General features: G+C 35.7%; 1 protein-coding gene across 1 annotated transcript in view; it reads left to right on the plus strand.

Moving 5' to 3' along the window:
- Positions 1–486: 486 nt before the first annotated feature.
- LOC103806194 (janus kinase and microtubule-interacting protein 2-like) overlaps positions 487–18318 on the plus strand; it is a gene marked incomplete at both ends in the record, with an annotated part of 23787 nt that continues 5955 nt past the window's right edge. The window contains 8 exons of the mRNA XM_009078875.1: positions 487–615; positions 2032–2160; positions 4718–4801; positions 8296–8358; positions 9508–9606; positions 12624–12725; positions 16030–16083; positions 17105–17170. Coding sequence (XP_009077123.1) covers positions 487–615; positions 2032–2160; positions 4718–4801; positions 8296–8358; positions 9508–9606; positions 12624–12725; positions 16030–16083; positions 17105–17170 — 726 coding nt within the window. The remainder of the gene's footprint in view (positions 616–2031; positions 2161–4717; positions 4802–8295; positions 8359–9507; positions 9607–12623; positions 12726–16029; positions 16084–17104; positions 17171–18318) is intronic.

Here is an 18318-nt window from a genome sequence, read left to right on the forward strand (position 1 = left end):
TTATACTTTTGAGTAGGGTTTTGCAAAATAGGTATTATAAATTGATCTTTTTTCTTCTTTTTTTCTGTACAGTTTATATGAAAAATTAAATTTGTTCCATATTAGTCTTCAGAATAATTTTTTTCCTTTTGGTTACTCATCTTATATGTTACATCATACTGGTTTGCTTTCTTCTGAATAGCTATTTTATTCTTCTGCTGTGAGTCTTGTAAGATCTGTGTGATTCTGGTAATTAGCTTTTAGACTTTTGCTAAAGCATTATTGTATTTGCAGTTACCCAGAGCTATGTGCAGTTCAGTTCTTGGAGGTTCTGCCACAAATTATGTTGAAAAGTTAACTCGTTTAGTGAGAGAACAAGAGTTTACAATGGAACCTTTTTTCCACTTGAATACTAAAATGGTCATAGAAGACCTTGGCTAATGCTTACTCGGTCATTGGGGATTTCCAACTCTTTTGCTGGTAACTAAAAATATCCTGGTTTTTCAGAGGCATGTTGTAGAGACATTTTTTGGATTTGATGAGGAATCTCTTGATTCAGAAACATCATCTGTAACTTCATACAACACAGATAAAACGGACAGGACACCAGCAACCCCAGAAGAAGATCTGGAAGATGTAAGTAGTAATTGATTTGTTAAGTTCTATAAAAAATCAACATTGAAGTATAAATGCAAACTTTTTTTTTTCAGCTATTGTGCCACAGGAACTGTGAAAGATTTGGCAGATAATTCCTTTGGATTTTTCTCAAGTTCAGTAACATATACACTTCACAATGGAATTAATGAGATAATATTCTGCCTGACAGATTTGAAAGATATTAGGCTGAGAAATCATTTATTTTTTCTTAAACTCTTTCTTATTAGTCAAAAGAAAATGAATAGGCACATTGTTTTGGCAAAAGTCAGTGGTTACCAGACAATAGTTTGCCTTTCAACCTTATAATTTATTTGACTGTTTTGATACAACCAGGATTTTCTTCCTTTACTCAAAATACTCAGAGAGGCTTTTGAAATTCATAAAGGCTTAAATGATCATAGGTAGTAAATACCCAGTGACATGTTTTGTCTCAGCTCTGTATATACAGCGCAGCTGGCCTACTTTAGGAGATTGCAGGGCTGAGGACAAAGCATGAATTAGATTCTCTTTTTCATCTTTCTTTCCTCTTCACTAACTTGTGCCTAATACTCTCAGTCAAAGGAAGCTTCCTTTTTTTCCTAGGTTTTGATATCTAATGATATTGTGATCTTTTTTCCTTGGAGCTCAATTTCCCGGAGCAAAAATTAATTAAAGGGAAGGACATTTCTTGTCCTCAGCAGTATAGGAAAGATCTTATGTTTTAAAGTCAGTTGGTCAAAATTCAAAGAAAATAAAGACTTAAAAAATACTTCATGTTAAAAAAAAAAATTTTAAAAAGTGTCTTATGGCTTTTGAAATGTAACTTCTGTGTTAGTGTGCTTGTGCTGGTAAATTGCTTTACCTTGGCATTGTAGAGAGAAAGGGTAAGGAGGGTGGGATGTACTGCATGACAAATAGAAGAAACCCCTTCTGAAATCCTTGTGGCTCTGGAGTTGCTGCAGACAGTGGTGCATAAATTGATTGGTCTCATAGAGTCATAGAATGATCAAGGTTGGAAGAGACTTCTAAGATCATCAAGTCCAGCTATTAACCTGCCACTTCACTTGTGGCCCATAAATCCTAAACTATGTCCTCCAACACCAGATCCAGATGCCTCTTAAACACTTCCAGGGATGGTGACTCCACCACTCCCTGGGAATCATCTTTCCCCAGACAGATCTTTTTCCCATTTCTATACATTGCTGCCTTATATAGTAACTTACCCTGTCCTGAAATTGTAAGGTAGACAGTCACTCATCATCCTTCCTTCCCTTTCCACTTGTTTTAGTATTTTAAACCTTTATTAAACCTCAAGACTCAGTATGAATTTTGTTTGTTGTGTTTGAGTCTGTCTAATAGACAAACTCATTATCATACATATTTATACAAAATGACTTTTTTCCTCTCTTGGTTAAGAGCACGCCTAAAGAAGAAGCTGAACTAAGGTTCTGCCAGCTAACAAGAGAATATCAAGCTTTGCAAAGAGCATATGCATTGCTTCAAGAACAAGTTGGTGGAACCCTGGATGCAGAGAGAGAAGCAAGGGTAATTTTTTGACTGAAATTTCTTTTAACTCTGAAATAATTGAAAAAACTGAAACGACTTGTGATTGTGGGATGTATCTTTGTAGGTCAGTGAAATGCAAAGCACAATGTTTTTGAGTATTAGAGGATATCATCCATAAGGTGACAATTTAGATTCATCTGGTGCAATCCGAACAAATATATGATTATATTTATCCTAGCATGCATATTAAAGATTTTGGTAGTAAGACAGTGTTATTGAGAGTTATATCCCAGTTGAGCCTGCAATTTGGATAGGGACATGATGGATTTTAAATGAATCCCAGGATAGGTTGTTATAAGTACTTAGGTACTTTCATCATAGGAATATATTAAATATCTGACCCAAATCTGAAAAAGATAGTTTTAATTGCAGTGTTCTGCCAAATATATGAAATCATGATTTGTTTTTAAAAATCACAGAATGGGCTTATTCTTTCACTAAAAAGCACTTAGTTAACTGTTGTTCCTATTAGATCACCATGTGTGAGAGTTTACTCTCTCTGATATACATGTTCTTATCCTCACAGTGGTCTCTGTACTATGGGTATTTCAGGTGAGAGAGAGAATTTGCCCTTCTCCCTCTGCTGTGTTTTACCATTTAATGGCTCAGAGATGAGGTCGGTTAGAGTCATTCTAGCATCTTCCAGTCTCTTTTTTCCAAACTAACTGGGGAGATGTGAAATAACTTCAGAATCACAGAATATTCAGAGTTGGAAGGGACCCACAAGGATCATTGAGCCCAACTGGCTCTGCACAGGACATTCCCAAGAATCACACCATGTACCCGAAAGCGTTGCCCAAATGCTTCTTGAACTCTCTCAGGCTTGGTGCTGTGACCATGTGGTTTAAAAATTACTGGTGGGATAGGACTCATATTATAGTTAGAAGCTGCCACAAGTTTAATGGTTTCAAAGCTTACAACAATTAATAAAATATTCACAAAAGTCTATGTTGCGAATGGTTATTAGCCAGACGTGTGCTAGATCATCCACATCTTTGGCAAACATTTTAAAGTTCACTTACTGAGTGGACTTTAAAATGTCCTATTTTCAGGTGTAGAAACAATATGCATGTGGGAGCAGAATTTCTATGCGTTAGTGATAAGGAAAGCTTTCCAGATAAAAGTTACAACAGAATGTAGACTGCTTGACATTATCTGGAGTTACCTCCAGCTAAAGATGTTAGTCTATTACCCCCAGAACCTGTATTTAGAAGGTTCAGGGTTTACTTTAAAGTGTGTCAAATTTATGTTTAGGTTGGGTTTTTTTCATGGTTCTTTGAAGGGGCTCACAACCAACCTAAATTTCTTTCTTTGTAATTTTTTTTCTTGTGAAATATAGTTCTTATAATAGTAGAATTATTGCTTTATGGCTTTAGGTGTTAGACTTCGCAGCATCTTACAAAAATCTAGTCACATTTGACTTTTTTAAGTAGGACATTTAGCCAAGGAAAGCAATAAGGACTTGGAGATCACTCCTCAAGACAGAACTGGGACAGGGGGCAAAATTCCAGCTATTATTAAAGTAAAATTTCAGGGGCAGTCATCTATTTGCCACTTATGAGAGACCATTATATATTTTCTTTGCCTTCGTGGGCTTTTTAACATTTTATTTAGCAGGCATTTGCAAACTGTCCATTTTGCAGACTGAAATTGGTGCTATTTCTTTTTAATGGCATTTTGGTCTCTTTTGTCCCATCCCTGCAAATCCAAATTCCGAGTGAGTCAGAAAGTAGGTTTTCACATGGTTTATTTTGTAGGGCCCAATATTCTGCTGAGATGAACATTTCCTATTACTTTTAGGTGAGGCTCAAGGTAAACAACAAGGAGTCAAAGATGTAGAAGGAAATGCCTGTAGGATTTTATCTGTTTGGGGGGAAGAGTACCTGAAGTGAGGTACCCGAAGGCAAAGTACTTGCAGTAGCTTAAGAAGCCTCAGTGACTGAAAGTCTCAAGAAACATGCTGTGGTTTATATCTTTTTTTGCATAATACCTTGTATGACCCAATCCCTTTTAGGGCATTACTGGACTCAGGGGGTAATACCTACTGTAGTGTAATAGTTAATGTGTTATATAATCTATAATAATTATGTAGAATGAAGAAAACTGATCAGGGATATATAAATTATTTTGGGTCAGTGTATATTTTATTTACCTAAAGGCCTTTTCAGTGCTTAATGCAATTCTCTTTCTCTCTTGTCCCTTTTATTTCTGAATTACTAAAGCCTATGCATAGCTTCTTAGAGCTCTTTTGGTTCCTAGATTATTTTTTTTACCCTTGGGAAGAGCTTTGTCACTGAAAATGTGATAACATCTCTTTAGGCTAGGAATGAAAAATTCTGTTAAACTGACAGCTTTAATATTTTGTAACCTAAACACAAAAGAAATTCTTTTAATGAAAAGCATTAAAGTCTGACTGGACATCCCATAAAGCAGTAGAAATTATTTTTACTTTGATTCTGTGTGTGGTTCAATCTGCCTGTCTACCTGGATGTGCACGCATATAAACACAGATTTTGATTAATTTTTTTCCCCCCAGACTCGTGAACAACTGCAAACTGATCTTCTCAGGTGTCAGGCAAAAATTGAGGACCTAGAGAAAGCTCTGATCGAAAAAGGACAGGTAAAAGGTTTTCTTAATGTCCTCTACCACATCATTTTCTCCATTGCATGCAGTGGTGCCCTTGCCATCTTCATTGCTTGCTGGTGTGTTCCTGTGAATGATGCAGCTTAATTGCCACTGCAGCAATAGGATGCTTAAATAGAGGGAAGGATTTTATAGTCTAAGAAAATGTCATTACAGATTTGCTTTCTAACCCATAATACACTAAAGCATAATAGTGAAATAACCATGTGTAGATACATTATAAATTCCGTTCCCATTGTCATTTGGTGAAGGACTTTTGTTTTCCAGTTTGTTTATACTTGTTATAAATTCCAATAAAATAAATATTCTATATTTGTACTGAAGAATATTGTTGGTGTGTAGCATAGAAATTTGTTTCTTAAAGAAAAAAATCACTTCTAGACATGCTCTAACTAGAGAAATGAACCACTGAGTGTATCAGGTTACTGGAAGCCACTTGTGGTGTTACTCTCCTGGGTTTAAATTCTTGGAGGACTCAACTGCTTTCAAATTCCCAAAGCATCCCACAAAATCAGACTTCATGCCTCACTATATATAATAGATGCAAATACTTGACAAAGATGTGGCTACTGATACATATTTAATAGTCTAAGGCCTTCAGGAATTCTGATGAAGAGTTATGAGCAAGTTACTCAGCTGCACAACTGGCTGAACACGCTGAGGAAATGAGGATGTTATTTTAAGCTTTTTTTTGTTTGAACTTAGAGTTTTAAGATTGCAGGTAGCTTATGGCGATAAGATAAAACTATTTATAGATATACATGTCAATGACTGACGATGCTGTAGCATTGAACAAAACCAACCTACAAATGATGCCAAGTGAATGATATCACTATTTTTATGGTTTATTCTTTGTAAGAACAGTTTTCTGTGAAACTGTCTAAATGCAAAAGTTTGGGGACTGCATTCAAATTAAGGAAAAAAAATTATGCTATATCCCACACAAATTGCATTTTGCTTAGTGAATTCCATGTAAATACAATATTACTAAAAACAGAGAATATGTTATCAACCTAAAAACGATGGCTTACTGAGCTTTGGGAAGAATAAATGAAACTGAAGACCTCTGGAGGATCTGCTGTTGATATTTTGGTGTGTTGATGAGAAAGGTGGTATGGGCAAATTGCTGTGTAGTTGAAAACATTACCAAAATAGTTGACTGTTTCAGTGTATACTGTAAGTACTGTGTGTTTCAATGAGATAGATGAACTCAGATATCCATGTAAGGAGTGATTTCTGTGATTTTGCTCCTAGAGCAGTATGTCATAAAGGTTTACCTGGAAATTAGAATTTAATTAGTTATTTGAGATTCAGAACCACGTTTTCAACCTTGTACCTCTTAGTAATCCTGAGAAGGTGGACAGTGGGCTGGTTTGTATGTTGAGCTTCAGTTTTCCTCTGAATTTCCACAGAGGGGTCACAGTGTTTCCTGGGAGCTCTAGCACCTGCTTAGTTCTCCTGACCTGTTAGTATTTACGTTCAACGAAATAAATGGTTGTGATGATAAACTGAATTCATTGTGCACTATGTGATTTATTTTTTTTTAATTTATTTTATTATTTGTCATTTAGATGGTCATGGTAGTGATGATGATATCATAATAGTTGTGAACTGTTCATTTGGGGAGCCAGGCCCTAAAGTGCTTTTGCAAAGGAAACAATGAATCAAAAGATCCAAGTGTATTATCCCAGGAAATTTTAGTCTTACTTCACAGCCTTAGGAAAAAGAAGCATCAAAGACATGAAAAATTTTCCTGAAGCCAAATTCAGAGCAAGAGATTAGAATCTGATTGTTAATAAAATGATGTGAAGCTTGGTTTATAACAATCTGTGTGTAATTTCAGAGCAACTGTCAATGGCTCTTGTTAATCTCTTTTGCTGCATCTGTCAGTGTTCCCCCAGAAGTAAAATAAAACTAATAATCCATTTCTGCAAGGTACATGGAGGTGCATGCATAAGAAACTTTATATAAAGTGAAGAAATTCTCATAAAACATCAGTAATGGTAAATAAAAAATATAAAATAATTGGAGTACATAATTTGCCAGATGGATGAATGCTCAGCTCTCTGTGGTCTGGTGTGTAAAGATAGTTCCTCTGGAGTTCAGGTTTTCTCAGAAAGTTGAGCTGGACTTCATCAAGAAAGACACAAAAGTTAATTTTCATTAGGGCAAATTAATCTGTTTTTTCTACTCATGTGAACCAAAGCAGTTGAACCTGCAGGTCTGAAGTAACTGTGAACCTGCTTTTTACCATGTCCATCTATTGGGATACCTACCCTAAGTCTGTGTGTGCCAGTCTGTTCATTCCTTGACCTTAGTGAAATGCTAGTCAAATGTTAAACTAGACATTGACTTTTTTTTTATCAATGTTTCTTTCATTTGTTTCAAAAATTCTTGACAAATGTAATGCCTTTTCAGTACTTACTTTAGTATATTATTCTTATAGCATCACAACCCTGAAGAGCTTGTTTATCACATGAAAGCTAAGATGCACTTGTGCATTTTTGCAAGTAAGTGGGAAAAGGAGAAAGAACACTATGTAGAGGACAGGAGATAGAAAAGCTAACTTAAAACTTTTTTTTTTGCATGCTAATTGGAGTAGATATATATCATAATGTTTTCGATTTTTTGGTTGACATTTCAAAGCTATTTAATGGCTCTATTTAGAGCAGCATGAGATAGGTTATGTAAATAGTTTTCTCTACAGGAAGAGCAGAGTGAATTTAGCTGTTATGATCCCTGAAATCTGAATGCCCAGCTATGGCTGGCAGTGAGTTTTTGTAGCTTGGGGTATTCAATGAGGCCTTTTGAATCCATGGAAAAAAAAAAGCCTGAAAGGAATGTTCAGCTTTGGGGCAAGTGAACAATTAAAACTATAGTTTTCAAATGGAGTATAGAATGTCTTATACCACTTCCCTTCTCCCATAGCCTTGAATTCCTTGTCACAAACACTGTGTATTAGTTGGATTCTCACATTTTTATCAGGGGGTAATTGCTGAAGCTTGTTTTCAGTTATTTGGGGTAAATAAATATTTTTCTTCCCTCTCTCCCTTGTGATTTGCATTACACCACTCAAAATGGGATGATTTTGCAAGAAAGTTCCCAAACCTTTGCAATGGAAAGAATTAATTTTGACTTCAGCTGAGTATATAAATGTTTCTAAAATGACATAAAATATCATGTATCTGTGGTTACCCACAATTGCTACATGTAAAGGTTTGAAAGTATATGTTTAGTTGGAACATATTATGAAACAAGAGATTCTGCTACAGGAAATGAAAGGAACTTGTATTTTCACTGTACTTTTCACTGTTATATACCCTTGACAAATTTAGGATAGTTTTGTTCTTCAATGTGTGACCATTTTGATACTTGAATGTACAATGATGTCTGAAATCTTCTAATTATTGTGGCCATTCATTTGTCTTGTTTTACAAAATATATCTTTTTAATCCTCTTCTTCCCCATAGGATTCAAAATGGGTAGAAGAAAAACAGCTGTTAATTAGAACAAATCAGGAGTTGCTAGAGAAGGTACGTGGGAATATTTTCACCACTACTGCTCTTTATTGTAAATGAAATTGAATCTACTAAGTACTGAAACATCAACATGAAATTGCTTACTTTGATTCTTGCCAGAAACAGAAATTCAGATAAAAGTCTCACTCTTTAATTGAAGCACAAATATGGTTTTATACTCTTCAGGAATGGAAGCTGCTCTTTATTGTGGAATTTCATGTGTAGCCAGCAGTAGATCTCAAGCTGGCTGATGTTTCTGGTGTCCAACAAAGCATACAGTTGCAGAAAGACTATTATTGTCCTGATCACTAACAAAATTGTCTTCCACTTTTTATAGTTTTTCACAAATTAAGCAATACTGAATGGTTTAAGACTTACTGTATTTACTGTCTGAGATACTCAGAGCTGAGCGTCTGTATTACTCTTCATTGACCCTGGTGGGAAAGTTTGCTAGTACTCAGGAATTTCCAAGCTTTAATTAATTTTGTTAATTAGTAGCTTAATATTGATGTAATAGGAATAAGATAAGAAAAAATCATGACTAAAAGTAGCTACAACCAGATTATTTATTTGGACACTTAGATGGGTATCATAAATGTTATAGTACAATATTCCAGATGTTACACTTTAGTTTCCTACAAAGATCACCCAGTTAAACTAGACAGGTGACCGAAGTTATTAGTTGGCAAAATTAATAGTCAGTTTTGAATTTCTATTTTGTCATTGTTAGTGCTCCAAGGCACAATTCTGGGAAATTTAAAAGTAGACATGAAACCCCTTCCATTATTGTCTTTCATGTACTGTAAAGAGTAGAATCTGGTTATGCAAAGACAATGAGAACAGTCTACTCAAATGTTTATGTAAGCCAGTTTCATTCATTTGATTTTAAAAGACAACTTGTATCACTTAACATATTTAGATATAATACTCATATAACTTTTCATACTGCTTCCAGATTACTATTCTAAGAGACCATTGACCATTTGCTTCTGACAGTTCTCAAAAATACTTTCTGATATGATGTCCCTTCTTTATGTCCAAGATATGGCCCAATGTCTAATGAGAAACTGAAATAAAAATTTTGGCTAAAGCCCTGGATTGTAACTCTATGTAGTATCTTTTCTAGAGCTTACAGGGTGTTACGGTGTTGTGTCTATCTCATAGATTTACAGGATGGAGCAAGAAGAGCATCAGCTGAAGAATGAGATGCAAGATGCAAAAGACCAGAATGAGCTATTAGAATTCAGAGTGCTAGAGCTTGAAGTAAGAGATTCTCTCTGTTGCAAACTCTCAAATGGAGCAGAAATTATGTTTGAACCCAAGCTGAAATTCCTGTAAAGATTACTGATGTCTGGTGCATGTTTAAGGGAAGTGACTTAGGTACCTATTTTTTAAATGTTGTATCTTGGGATAATGAAATTGATGCCACTGCCTTAATATGTTTTGGAGAGAATGCTCACTAATGTTTATAAAGATGTAATATAGCTAATATAAATTGCATATAGTTTGGTTTCCATCTAATAAAATATTTTGTTTTGCAATATTTTGCCTTTTTTATTTGTTTCATTTCCATAACTGCTCCTTTCCTGCATGCAAAATCACTTGGTATGTATACTACAGCCTTGATTGGCATTGATCAAATTAACACACCTTCTCACATCTTGCATGCAGTGGTCTCACTAAAGATCTGACACATCCATCACATCAATGTATAATTGCTTTAAATTGCATTGGTTTAAGATTGGCAACATTGATATGAAGTAAATTTATCCTAAATAACACATTTTTGTAGCAGCTTTTAAAGAATTCCTCTTACCTGAAGTCCCTTTTCTGATGGTATAAAACGGGCATGGGCTGGAAATAATTGGCCTCAATCAAAAAAAAAAAAAAGAAAAAAACCCAAAACCTTCTGACAATGTCAGAGTGGTGAAGCACAAGTACAACTTCTGTATGTGACAGTAATATGTAGCCTAGAGCAAACAAGTTCTATACTTTGCATAAATTAAAATAACAAAACTATTTGTTAATAGCAAGTTGAACATGTAGCCTGTGGTTACAGTAGAAAGCAATGGTTCTCCTCACCTAATAAATTGGGCTCATGTCAAATTTAGTAGCACTGAACTAGTTGTGCGTGATGCACAGGTGTCACATGGTTGTATTGCCTGGAGACACTTTGAGTTTCAAAGATCATCAGCATTCTTAACACTGCCTAGAATAAACTCTCCAAGAAACCTGTCATTGTCACTCCTCCATAGTGTTTATCACCCAGCATGTTTCACCAAAAATCTTGGCATGTGTAACTTCATTGATAAAGATGAGAATGTCATGTCTTCCTGTTACATGGACCTCCTTTTCCTCTTTGGCATTTCTTAATCTTTTATTTCATCCTTTATCCACCATATGTTTTGCTGTCATAGCCCATTGTATTCAAAAATTATGAGTTGAGGTTATTAGAATTTCAGCAGATGTTCAGAAAAATAAATATGCTTTCTAATCCATATCTTTATATTTTATTGAAGAACTGTAAAGTCAAATACAGAACAATTTAGCATGTGAATTGGCAGTTACACTAGGAACTGCTTCCTAAAGTATAAGCATTGTTAAAAGTAAAACAATCTGAAAAAATTACTTAGGGAAAAGAACAAATGTTCTCCAGTACATCCTTCATTAATGTATTTTTCACATGGAAGAATCACGTCAAAAGCAACTCAGTGTGACATGTTGAGTTTTGTCATGTGCCAAAGCTTTAAAAACTTGTTTCACAGAATAACAATGGAATTATTTTTGTATGATTGCAAGAAAAGATTTTTTTTCTGCAGTAGGCAAGCATGGAGACACAAATGTGACTGACAATGAAAGGCTTTAGGAAAGCCAATAGTGCTTTGGGTAATAATTTAGAGCACTTAAATTATCTTTGAAGGTTAGGCTAAAGTAGAAAACATAGTCATTTGTTTAGCATTTAATGCAAGCAAATTTAAGTGAGTTTAATGTAATAGCAACTGAATAAGATTTAACAATATATAAAATGATAACTGAATTTGGACAAGAAGTTAGTTTATGGTCTTGGGCTACAACAGCTAAGTCATTTAAGCCCATTTCAGAATTAGACTGTGAATGTAAGTATTATTTAAAATAAGGCTGTGAGGGGGAGAATTTATAGACTATGGAGAATTTTCCTTCTACACTGTTGTTTCAAATTAGGTTTAACCTAGTTAATGAGCAAGATTTTCCATGCTTTGTAGCTTGCTTCAGTGAATGGATGCAGCCCACCTGCCATAGCAATAAAAGTGCCTTGTTTTGTGGTTCAGCAAATGGAGCAACACATGGATGGTCATAGGAACTAAAATATTAGCTGTAGTTCTCTCTCCCTCAGAAAATGAAGGTCTTGTTGCCAAAGCCTCCTCTTAGAATATGGAGATGAAATTTGGGGCTCTTTGCTCATGCTCCCAGGGCCAGAGAGAATTTAGAGTAAGACCTAGTGGTTTGGTTGTCCAGAGTCTTCAATCCAGTAACTTTCACAAGCACATTAAAATTGAAGTAAATTTGCTTGTTCATTGTTTTACTGTATTCCTTCTTCTGAAGAATTGGTATTTTTAAGAAATGCCTGCAAGTCAAGTGGATGGACTGGATAAGTTTTAGAAATAGCATAGTTTTAGATAAATGGGAATTTATAATTTTTAGTTTTGGCACAAAGAACATCCTAACTGTAGAATATATAGTGCTGCCTTTCACCATTTTCTGACATCCTGGGCTGTGCAGTGAATGGGAATGGGGATTTTAAATGCTCTGGTAGGGAGGCTGACTGGAGAATAAACACAGATTAGATACACAGCTTGAATTTTAGTGAGAAAATCTTCAGTGCTAATAACTATTTCGTGATGGAGTTTAAGATTTTTTTCTGCAGTTTCTTCTGAGATTGTAGGGTTTTTTTGTTCCAGGAAAGAAAGTGATAGTTAAGCAAGGTTATAATCAACATAAAAACTTGCAGAGAATTTCAGGGCTCCTGTCAATTAGGGCCAGTTTTGCAAGGATTCCTGCAGCTGAGGAGTGTCAGGTAACTTTGCAGAAACTGTGCATGGAATTAGTTGGCAGCTAACACCATTTTTGCATTTAGCTAAATCCAAAATCCTTTAAATATGGTAAAAGTAAGAGGAAATACCATATATTTACAACGGGATTAGGACTCTGCCTTTTTAACATACAAGTATGTTTTGTAAAGATGGGAAATAAATATTTACTTATAATCACACATGTTGTTTTTAAACAAAATCTTTCCTCAGGAGAGAGAGCGAAGGTCGCCAGCATTTAATCTTCATATAACCACCTTCCCTGAAAACAATGGAAGTGCACTTCAACTGTTCTGTCACCAAGAAGGAATAAAGGTATATGCAGAGCATCAGCAACAGTTGGATGGCTAGGAAATTCTTTGGAATGACCAACTCAATATCTAAACAAATGGTTTGCCATTTGCCAGGGAAGAAAATGTGAAAAAAGAAATGTAATAAGTAAAGATATTTTTAACTGGGGAATGGGCTTCATAATATATTCTGGTAGTTTGTCAGGAGTTCCTCAGTGAAAACGAAGGCTGGTCAGTCAAAATAATTTACATTTGGTCTAGGGAAGAATGTGGATGTTGATGTGATTATCATCAGGGTTGCTGCAGTGCATTGTTCTTGTTATTAAATGTTTTCATCTAAGTTGAGAAAGATGACACTAAGCTATCACTTTACAGCCAATTTAGTGAAGCATTTTGTTTGTTGATTGTTGATTTATTTGCCTAGGTCAGGACTTTGAAGCATGAGGAGCCTGATCCAAAATTCATTGAGATAGGTGGAGCTCTCCTCATTTTAGAACAAGCACAAGATAAACATTGGGATCTCCCTTGGTTAACTTCTGCTATCAGGAAGCAAGTGTTATTCTTTTCACTTCTGTTCCCCCATGAACAGACTAGCTGTGCAGCTTGATTTGCATGCTGGTTCACTTCAGATTGAATTCAGACTTGTGTTGTCAGTGATGTGGCACAACAGGCCAGAGCAACTTTTCTAAAAGTAAATGAAGCATAATCTTAGTGCCACTTGCTAGTGCTTTATGCTCACATTTTGAATTGTGTTTTCCAGTCCTCTTGTTGCTATTCAGTGCCTTAATGAGGAATTGTGTTTACCAGTCTTCTTGTTGCTATTCAGTGCCTTAATGAGTACAGTGTTATCTGTAGAGGAAATATACTGGATTTGTAGGCTGCATATTTTTAGAAAGTTGAGTAGTCTAAAGGAAGAAAATAAAACCTGATTCTTACCTACAGTTTTTGGTCAGATACTCATCTCCCAAACCACACCAAGAGTCATCACTTAGCATATTACTTACCAGTCTTCTTGTTGCTATTCAGTGCCTTAATGAGTACAGTGTTATCTGTAGAGGAAATATACTGGATTTGTAGGCTGCATATTTTTAGAAAGTTGAGTAGTCTAAAGGAAGAAAATAAAACCTGATTCTTACCTACAGTTTTTGGTCAGATACTCATCTCCCAAACCACACCAAGAGTCATCACTTAGCATATTACCTTTTAAATAGAACCTCCCTGGGATGTCAGACCTGCTTTTAGCTTGTCTGTTACTCTAATTGCATGTTGGCTGTCGCAAGTACAGTGTAGCAGGATCCAGAATTCCCATTTTTTTTCCTTTGTCTTATGTGACACTCCTTGACAGTGGTGTTCTTTTCCATCTGCCTTTCAGTTTGCTTACCTAGGATCCAGACATTTTTTTCCTTTGCCTTATGTGACACTCCTCGACAGTGGTGTTCTTTCAATCTGCCTTTCAGTTTGCTTACCTGGAATCCTTTGTCTTATGTGACACTCCTTGACAGTGGTGTTCTTTTCCATCTGCCTTTCAGTTTGCTTACCTGGAAGGAGGGGCAGTCACCTAATATGAACATACTGAAATTGTTGACCTTTTATCTGTTTTCAATGGTTTTCAAAATCATTAGGCATCAGTAGCAAAGTAGATTCCAGAATGCTGCAAAATCTGGTTTGGTTTCTAATCTTCCTTTATTCTTCATCATGGAAATCAATGAATTATAATGACTATTTCTGAGTCAATAGATATAAGAGCTTGCATGTCATAGTGAATTCCATTCTTTCACTAGTGTAACTGGTCAGCTAAAGAAATTTCTGTTCATTATTGTCCATGCTGGTCATAATCAAGAGTGGGTTTTTTAACATCAATCTGATCACAAGTGTATTATGATCCACACCATCCTAGAATCAGTGATGGGCACCGTTAAATTGTTAATGTAGCATTTGGGAACACCACTGAAGTGTTTGGAGAGAGATGGAAGAGAGGGAGGGCACTCCTCAGGATGATATCAGTACAACACGTTATTGGACTAATTTGCAGATTCTCTTCCACATCTGTGTCCAGTCTTCAGGAAATCTTTCATTTCTTATTGAGCCTTCCTCACTGGAGCCTGTTGAGTATATTACTGTGAGCAAATAGATTCTGGTGTAGCTGTGTAATTTGCAAGCATAGTTAGTTGAGCTTTAAAAAATGGTCAAGATTGGTCATTCTGACTACAGACATAATGCAGTTGCACAACACATAGACACAAAGCAGCATGTTATGTACTGGAAGCAATGAAACTAGTGAACCAAGACATGGCCTGGAGAAACATTTTCCTCTTCTAAGCAGTGCTGAATATGAGTAGGAGTTGAGGGTGCCAACATTTAAAAAGGCTGTCTTGCTTTATGTGTGTGTATTAAGCATTTTGGGCTGACATGAACTGGTCTTTTCCCATGCTCTCAAGCCTTCCTACCTGCAAATAGCACAGCTGTTTAGAAGCTGTCAGTGGAAATGATCCCTGATCCACATTAACTTGTGGCCCATACTTGGGAGAGTTCAGGAGAATGTGATTGGCACAGGTTAAACAGTTCCATGACCCTTTCCAACAACTTTGTAAAGTAGAAAATAAGAGTTCTGGGGCCTAGGAATGGGCCCTGGCACGGTGAACTTACTCCTCTCTTTCTTGGGTTTTTTTTGATCAGAGGAATGTTTGGGTTTTTTTATTTCAGTGACTGGCCCTTAGTAAGGATGGGATGTTGATTGTTTTTTGTGGATCTGAGAGTTGAGGGGCAGGGAAATGAGGCTTTCTACTCACAAAAGTTCTGAGCTGATAGTGTTTGGAGGAGCATGTTCATCCCACTGCACACATTCCCTTCTGCCACTCTATGGCTGATTTGAATCTCCATACTTTTGTTTAGCAAAGAATAAAAAGCAGACCATGAGGAAAACCTTCTTAGCAATTATTTTGATAGTCCTCTTTATCCTTTTTAACTTCTGTAGCTTGATGTGGTTGATGCTCCACTCCAAACAAACGAAAAAATCCAACAGTTTTTAAGGCTTGTATCAGTTTTGATCTCTCTACACACTTTATCAGGATGATAAGTGCAAATACAACAGGACCATTCTACCCTCATGCATAGGCATCCAGGTTGCTTGCTATAATTGAGTGATATTTGGTGTTGTCTTTGAAAATATCAGTAGCACTTTTGTAATTATGATGCAAACCCAATGCTTCACTTATTTACGTTTGAAGTTTTTTTGCATGCAGAAGTGAATAAAGGGTACATAAAATGCAGCATATAAAAGCTGTTTCTCACCTCCTTTATAAAAAGTAAGTGTTGAACATCTTTTTCAGGATGTGAATATATCTGAACTTATGAAGAAGCTAGATATTCTTGGAGATAATGGGGTAAAAAATTTTTAATTTTAAATATACCTCCAGTTCTATGATTAATCTAAAGCACTTTTTTTTCCTTACAGCAAATAATAACATCCAAGAAAATGCACAGGGTGATTTTTATGTGCCTATATTTGTATGGAAGTTATGAATGCTTAGCTTTTACAAACTTGAAATCCTTCAGTTAAACTGATGCTAGTGAAAAATGCATTTTTTCAAGCTTGGGTTTGGTCTTGACTGAATGACATGGAAAAAAAGGCACTGTAGTAGGCAGAGGGAATAGATATAAAACAGTTGTAAAACAGACCAGATATAAAAGGAAATTTAAAAAGGTATGAAACAGAACTGAAGGCCAGACCAAGTTGTGAATTTTCCCTCTTGAGTATAATAGGAGCACCTGCTAGTGTGAAGGCTATCTCTGCCAGGAGTGACTTTCTGGGAGTAAAGGCAAGGAAAACTGTCTCCCTTTCTTCCTCTGTATTGCCAAATACATATAAAATCTTGGTCACAGTTGGGGCACTAACATCCAGGGAGCTGGGGCCAGTTTATAGCTAGATTTAACAGATTGAGGTCTTCATAATACTAGTTTTGAGTCTTAGATTTACATGTTATGTTGACATTTCTGTGGAGGATTCTATGGTAGTTGTTATTTGCATTGTTTTTGTTAATGGAAAGTCTAACTCTGACATGCACAAAGAGGAGATTCACTTGTTGCACAGCCATAGTCCAGTGAACAGGCCTTTTTCTGCCTAGTGGAAAAAAATAATCAAAATCTCTGATAGAAACCCCTTGATTTTCATTGAAAAATGAACTGTTACACAAGTGTTGGGGAGGTGGGTATACTGAAGTAGAGTGGAAACTAAGCACCCTTGGTTTAATTTTTAATACCTTCATTTATGGGATTCTTATTGGTCATGTCTATAATCCTCAATGTTATAAATGATTGATTTTTTTGAAGTACAGTTAAAATTTATTGCTTGTGTTAAGGGATGGATTTTTAACCCAATTTAAAATGCATCTTTTTGTATTATAGAATTTGAGAAATGAAGAACAAGTTGCAATAATCCAAGCTGGGACTGTGCTTTCCCTCTGTGAAAAGGTAGAATACAGTCAATATTTTTCTCTGTTAAAAACTGTCCATGTCTTCTAAGATATCACATAACTTTGGCAGGGAAACATGACTTTTCTGTTCAGGTCATCTGGATTGGAGCATGATTCTATGTACTCATCCTTACATGAACGTTGGGCCTGTGATGTCTTGGCAAACAATCAAACTTACCAAATAAACCCTGTTTAAAAAATAAAAACATGATTTGGAGATATTGCCTTAGCAGAAAATGCTAAAAATCCACTTCATGCAAGATACTTCATTCTCGGAAGTGCCAAAGTCCTCAGTGCTGTGACACCCTCTGTGAGGTGCCCATGGTCCATTTTGGGCTCATTTCTGTGGATCACTGAAAAAGCTCAGAGTAGTTAGTGGTTCTATTATCTGTAAATTAGTGGACATAGAAAAAGAAAAAGTAGTTTGTGCAAGATAAGTGATCAGTCAGGTCCCTCCTTTCTGCATGACTAGTTCTTTACTTCTCAGTTACAGGGAGAATATAATCTATGTATGAATGGGGATGACATTTAGAACTGAGAAGGACTTGCATATTTCTCTGAAGGAGCTCTCTCCACCTTTTTCCTATATTTCTATTGAATCTTTCCTAGATACATCCTTGAAATTCAGAATCAGAACTCTGAAATTAAAATTTGAGCATTTTTAATGATTGCTTTAATGGATATATTTTTGATAATCCACTTGTCTAAATATCTTGAAGTAGATAATCTACATTAGGTAATTTCATGATCACTGATTTAAATGAGTAATTGCTATAAGCAAAATAAAATGAGGAAAAGTGCTAAAATCCCTATGTTTTTCATTGTGTTGTAGCATTGAAAGTATAGGTGATGATTTTAGCCCTTTACATCCAAAAATGAAGCTGCAAGAACCTCAGTATGCACAGTGAAGATAGAAGCTGCTAAATACATGGTTGTCTCTGCTGTGCCCCTTGGTTCCAGAAAGGCTTACAAGTGTAGGAAGATTAGAATCAAAATTTAGTTTTTGCGTGTAATTCCTACCTTCAAAAAAATTAAATCTCTTATTTTTCCCAATAGCCCTTCACTTGATTGAGGGTAGCTATGAGAGATGTGGAGGACTTCCCATTTCTATTGATTTCAAGAGTTCATAATTCTCACAGTCCTGCT

Source organism: Acanthisitta chloris, unplaced genomic scaffold (assembly GCF_000695815.1).
Source record: "Acanthisitta chloris isolate BGI_N310 unplaced genomic scaffold, ASM69581v1 scaffold14117, whole genome shotgun sequence".
Lineage (NCBI taxonomy): Eukaryota > Metazoa > Chordata > Aves > Passeriformes > Acanthisittidae > Acanthisitta > Acanthisitta chloris.